The sequence below is a fragment of the Drosophila obscura genome, unplaced genomic scaffold (assembly GCF_018151105.1).
Source record: "Drosophila obscura isolate BZ-5 IFL unplaced genomic scaffold, ASM1815110v1 contig_75, whole genome shotgun sequence".
Taxonomy (NCBI): domain Eukaryota; kingdom Metazoa; phylum Arthropoda; class Insecta; order Diptera; family Drosophilidae; genus Drosophila; species Drosophila obscura.
In genome coordinates, this window is record NW_024542867.1 from 1263422 (window position 1) to 1268332 (window position 4911).

At 55.1% G+C, this 4911-nt stretch overlaps 1 protein-coding gene across 1 annotated transcript; it reads right to left on the bottom strand.

The window, feature by feature from the left end:
- Positions 1–338: 338 nt before the first annotated feature.
- LOC121405168 (vicilin-like seed storage protein At2g18540) lies at positions 339–1142 on the bottom strand. Its single transcript, XM_041595775.1, has one exon. The coding sequence runs from the start codon at positions 1140–1142 to the stop codon at positions 339–341; it is 804 nt and encodes a 267-aa protein (XP_041451709.1).
- Between the last annotated feature and the right edge of the window lie 3769 nt (positions 1143–4911).

Genomic DNA, 4911 nt, shown 5'->3' on the forward strand with positions numbered 1-4911 from the left:
TGCACGTTTTGCGACACAAATGGCCCGCACACCGCGTTCTCCGGACCACCCCACTGGGGCGGCTGTGCCTCTTCCTGTGGCGGCTCCTTCGGTGCCTCCTCCTGTCGTGACGACGACTGTTGTGGCGGTGAGTTCGGCGGTGGCTCGGGATGCCGGCGTTCCCATAAGGGTGCCTCCTCACCCTGTTGGGGTTGCTGCTGCCCCGCCGGTCCGCTAAACAGACCCGTCTTCACCTTGAGGAACCTCTCGTGAGCTTCGGCTTCATGCCGCGCGGCCTCCATCTGCCGTTGCAGGGCGGCCTGTGCTTCCCGCATTATGGCCTTGTTCAGCGCCGCCTCCTATTGTGCCTTCTCCGCTGCCTTGCTTCGGGCCTCCTCCTCATGTCGTCGCTCTTCCTCGCGTCGCCGCTCCTCCTCGCGTCGCCGCCCCTCTTCGCGTCGCCGCTCCTCCTCGCGTCGCGCCTCTGCTGCTGCTCGCCGGTTGCGCTGCTGCTCCATATGGCTTCTCCGTATGGCCTCGGTTGTTGGCCGCGCTGCTGGCGTCGCTGTCGGCCGCGCTATCCGTTGCAGCGGTACCTCTGCCGTCCGTCTCGGTACCTCTGCCGTCCGTCTCTGCTGCGCTGCTGGCCTCCTTGTTGGCCTTGCCGTCGGCTGCGATGGCGTCGGCCTGAGTGTCGTAGGCTGCCGCGGCTTCCGTTGCCCTGCAGCTTCGCGCTTCCTCTCACGCAAATAGCGTTCCGCCGATCGGATGGCGATGCCGAGGAATGCTGCGTCGCGCCGCAGCTCCTGCTCCCGTTCCCGCTTCTCCTCCTCGTTGAGCTGCATGCTCCTGAGCTCGGCTCTCCTTGGAGCCGGCTCGACGGAGACTACCACCACGTCGCTGTCTTCGCTGTCCTCCTCCTCCGTTGCTCCTGGCGACACTTCCGGCTCCCGTCTGCTTCGAGGAGACGCCCACGAGGACCACTCGCTCCTTGGGGATGCCATGGGACTTGTAAATGGGGACGCCATGAGCTCCAACTCTGGAGTCTCGCTCCGCCGATCGCACCGCTCACCTCGCGAGGGCTCCGCCCGTCGCTGGCGTTGGATCTCGGGATTGCGGCTCCCCACACTTCTGGCTTGTTCCTCCAAGTAAATTTTTAACATGGCGATTTTTTCCTTCTTTTTTTTTCCTCTTTTTAAATCCGCGCTTGCGTCTGTGTCTACCTCTGGCTCGTGACTGATCGACAGCTCCAGCCTCTGCCGCCGTCGAGCCCTTGCTGTTTTTCCCGTCGTTCCATCGTACGGTAGTTGGGCATTCCTTCTCCCGCTCTCTCGAAGGTTCCTGCCTCTCAGCACTGGGGCTCTTCGCCGCGTTAACCCTTCCGCGGCCGGTGGGGGTCTGCTCGCACCCGATCATACCTGATCCCACCCCCTTTTGTTTGAAGAAACTTTAAATATATATATTTTCCTTTCCACATTTATTATATTTATTTTTTTCCCCTTTTTTTTCTTAGGCCTTGCCGCCCGGCTTCCCCTCTCCCCCGAACTGATCGAACCCCCCTTCGGCCCATGTGAGTACTGTGAATGTGCGCTATCCTTTACTGACTTTGGCTTCTTTTCCAGCCCATCCTGCATCCTTGGTCCGTGATGCCAATCGTCATACCTGCCCCTGACTAACAGGTCCTCCAACCTTTCGCCCGGCTGCATCAAGACGATCGGCCCTGGCTTGTCACCTCATTGCCGCCTTCGGTTTGGCCTTTGGCGTGACCTCTGCCCCATGCAGCTGCTTCGGACCCGAGGATCATCCGACTCCTCGCCCGTCAGCAACGCGTGGGTAGTGTCTTCTGCCCGGCCAAGCCCGACGGTTGTAGATGACCCAGGCACCCTGGACCCCAGGAACTGGATTATCACTCCCACTTCACTGGACCCCCGAGGGTATCAGCCTACCGCCTTTGGCTTCTGGATCTCTCCGCCCGTTTCTGATTCCTTATTTTCCTTCGTCGTTTGCCTGTGGCTTTAGATCCCCAATATGTGCCGTCCGTGTATGCCTATCGCTGTCTCTACGCAGCTTGCATATCACCGGTGACACGAAATCAGTGATCTGGTAGGGCCCGGCATACCTTGGGGCCAATTTTGCTGCGAACCCCTCGGCTGCGTTAGACAGGTGGTGCTGTTTAACCCACACCTTTTCACCGACCTTGGGCTTCCAAGCTCTCTTTCGCAAGTTGTAATATCTTGCCTGATCCTGGGCTGCTCTTTCCAAATTCCGCCTCACCAGCTGAAAAAGTTCTTTCAGCTTTACCGCGTGTTCGTCCGGAGTGTTTATCTCCTGACCCGTGCCGAGTGTTTCCTCATCGTACAACGCCTTCGGCAGCCTGGGCTCTCTCCCTTGCACTATGAATGCTGGTGCGAATCCAGTGGACTCAGTGACCCCAGAGTTCACGGCCAGCATTAACTCGGGCCACTTCTCGTCCCAGCATCTCTGGTCCCCTTCGGTGAACTGCGCGATCATGGTTTTCACCGTTCTGTTGGTGCGTTCCGTCGGGTTTTCTTGCGGCGTGTACGGTGCCGTAAACTGGTGTCGAACTCCCATCTGATCCAGAAACTTTTTAAACGCCCGACTGGTGAATTGTACCCCATTGTCGGTGATCATCACCTTGGGTACGCCGAACCGGGCCAATATTCGTTCTCTGAAAGCCTTTATAAGGGCTTCTGCCGTGGCCTTTCTCATTGGCACCAGCTCGGTCCATTTTGAAAACTGGTCCACCAGCACCAATAGCATGGCGTTGCCATGTTTTGATCTATGCAATGGTCCCACAAAATCCGCGCACACCGTCGCCCATGGTTCCTCTGGTACTTGTGTCAACATCTTCCCGGCCGCCTGTGCCTGACTTGGTTTGAAACGCATGCAGGTGTCACATTTCCTGACATACGTCCTCACGTCTCGGTGCATCCCCGGCCAGTAGTACCTGGCAGCTATCATTGCCATCATCTTCCTGCCGCCGGCGTGACCCGCCTCCGGGATATCGTGGTTCTCCCTCATGACCCGCTCCCGTCGATCCTTCGGCACGCAAAGCTTCCAAGCTACTACTTCCTCGTCGCCGGCCCGGTGCGGGATATGCCGGTACACCCCGCCTGCCTCCTCCACGTAATCTGGGAACTTGGCCGGTTTCTTTCTCATCTTCTCCTTGACTTTTTTTATCCATGAGCATTGCTCTTCGGGCTCCTGTCCAACGTCCTCCGCTCGCATACATCGCTCTTCCATGGGCTATCGGGATAGCGCGTCAGCCACCACGTTCTGCTTCCCCTTCCTATACGCTATTTCAAAGTCGTATTGCTGTAACTCTAGCGCCCATCTTGCGATTCTCCCCGTCGGGCTCTCTATGCTGTTGAGCCATTTCAATGCCATGTGGTCGGTGACCACCTAGTGATACCCTTCCAAATAGGGTTTGGAAGTATTTGGCTGCAGTCACGCACGCGCAATGTATGTTGTTTTTGTATTTCGAGTCATACATCGATTTTCCGCGTCTTTGAACAGGAACGTAAATCAAAATCCCATCGATTTGTGGGTCGGTACTTTATTTGTTCAATCAATCTGATCTAATTAAAATCTAAGTCCTATTGGTACATAGGATTTTCATCAATACATGTGCATAAATTTCATTCGTACAATCTGAATGCATGCAAACAAGTAAATCCCAATGCGGGGGGATGGATCTGCCTGCTGAGTTAAATGGGAAGGATTTGGGGTCAGCGTTTTAGTAGAATGTTCAGGCGAGAAGAAGTGTCAGGATGCGTGAGAATTGGATTGGATTAATCTTGTTTTGGAAAGAGTGTGGCATGATCCTTCCACTCGGCTGCGCTAATAGACTGCAAAAAAAGAAAGGAAGGAAAGGCTCCCATTAGAATCATTTACAGAATCAATCTCTAGCATTTGGATGCGTACCAGTGGAAGCAGGCACTCTTCCATTCACGGGCCGAGACATGACCAGTATATCTGACTACATGATCCCCCAAACTTGCCTGGATGTAAAAACAACCTCATTTATGGGATCCGACGACTGGAAATGGGATCGGGACCAGACTCAACACCTCAACATCTACACCGACGGCTCTAAGATGGAAGGAGGAGTAGGAGCGGGCATATACTGTACAGCTACCGGGCCAATGCAGCATATTCCAGGCGGAAGTCTACGCCATACGGAAAGCGGCGGAGGCAGCTCAGTCCATCGATCGCTCACACGGCGTGGTAAACCTGTTCGTGGACAGCCAGGCGGCGATAAGATCCATGCAGTCGTCAGCGGTCAGTTCCAGAAACGTCCTGGCGAGCAGGGAAGCATTAGACTACCTAGGCACGACAATGTCAGTGCGGATCTATTGGGTTCCCAGCCACCAGGGCATCGAAGGTAACAAGACAGAGGATTTATTGGCTAAGGAAGGCGTCGGGTTGGGCATTGACAGAACCGAGAACGTGCCTGTCTCCCTTAGAACGCTACAAAGCGCTCTGGAGAAATGAGCGGGCAAGAAGGCCAGAAGCCGGTGGAAGAAGAGTCGAGAGTCCTTTGGTTCCCAAGTCAATCAGGCCAACGACTCTAGAGCATCGGTAAACGCTTGGGGATCCCAGCAGATTACCGGATTAAGACCCGATAGGATTGGGCAGATCATTTCAGGATGGAAGGTGCGTTTTTCCGGACAGTCGTCTGTGTCGGTAGAAGATTTTATATACCGCATAGAAGCTCTAACCAAGCAGACCTTAGAGGGAAATCTTGACCTAGTGGCCAGAAATGCTATTTACCTTTTTGAAGGCAGTGCTAGCGAGTGGTTTTGGCGCTACCACAAAAGCGTACCCTCCGTGAACTGGCCACAGCTAAGTACCGCCTTAAAAACTCGTTTTATTGATGGGCGTACGGACTTGGAAATTCGTGCGGCCATA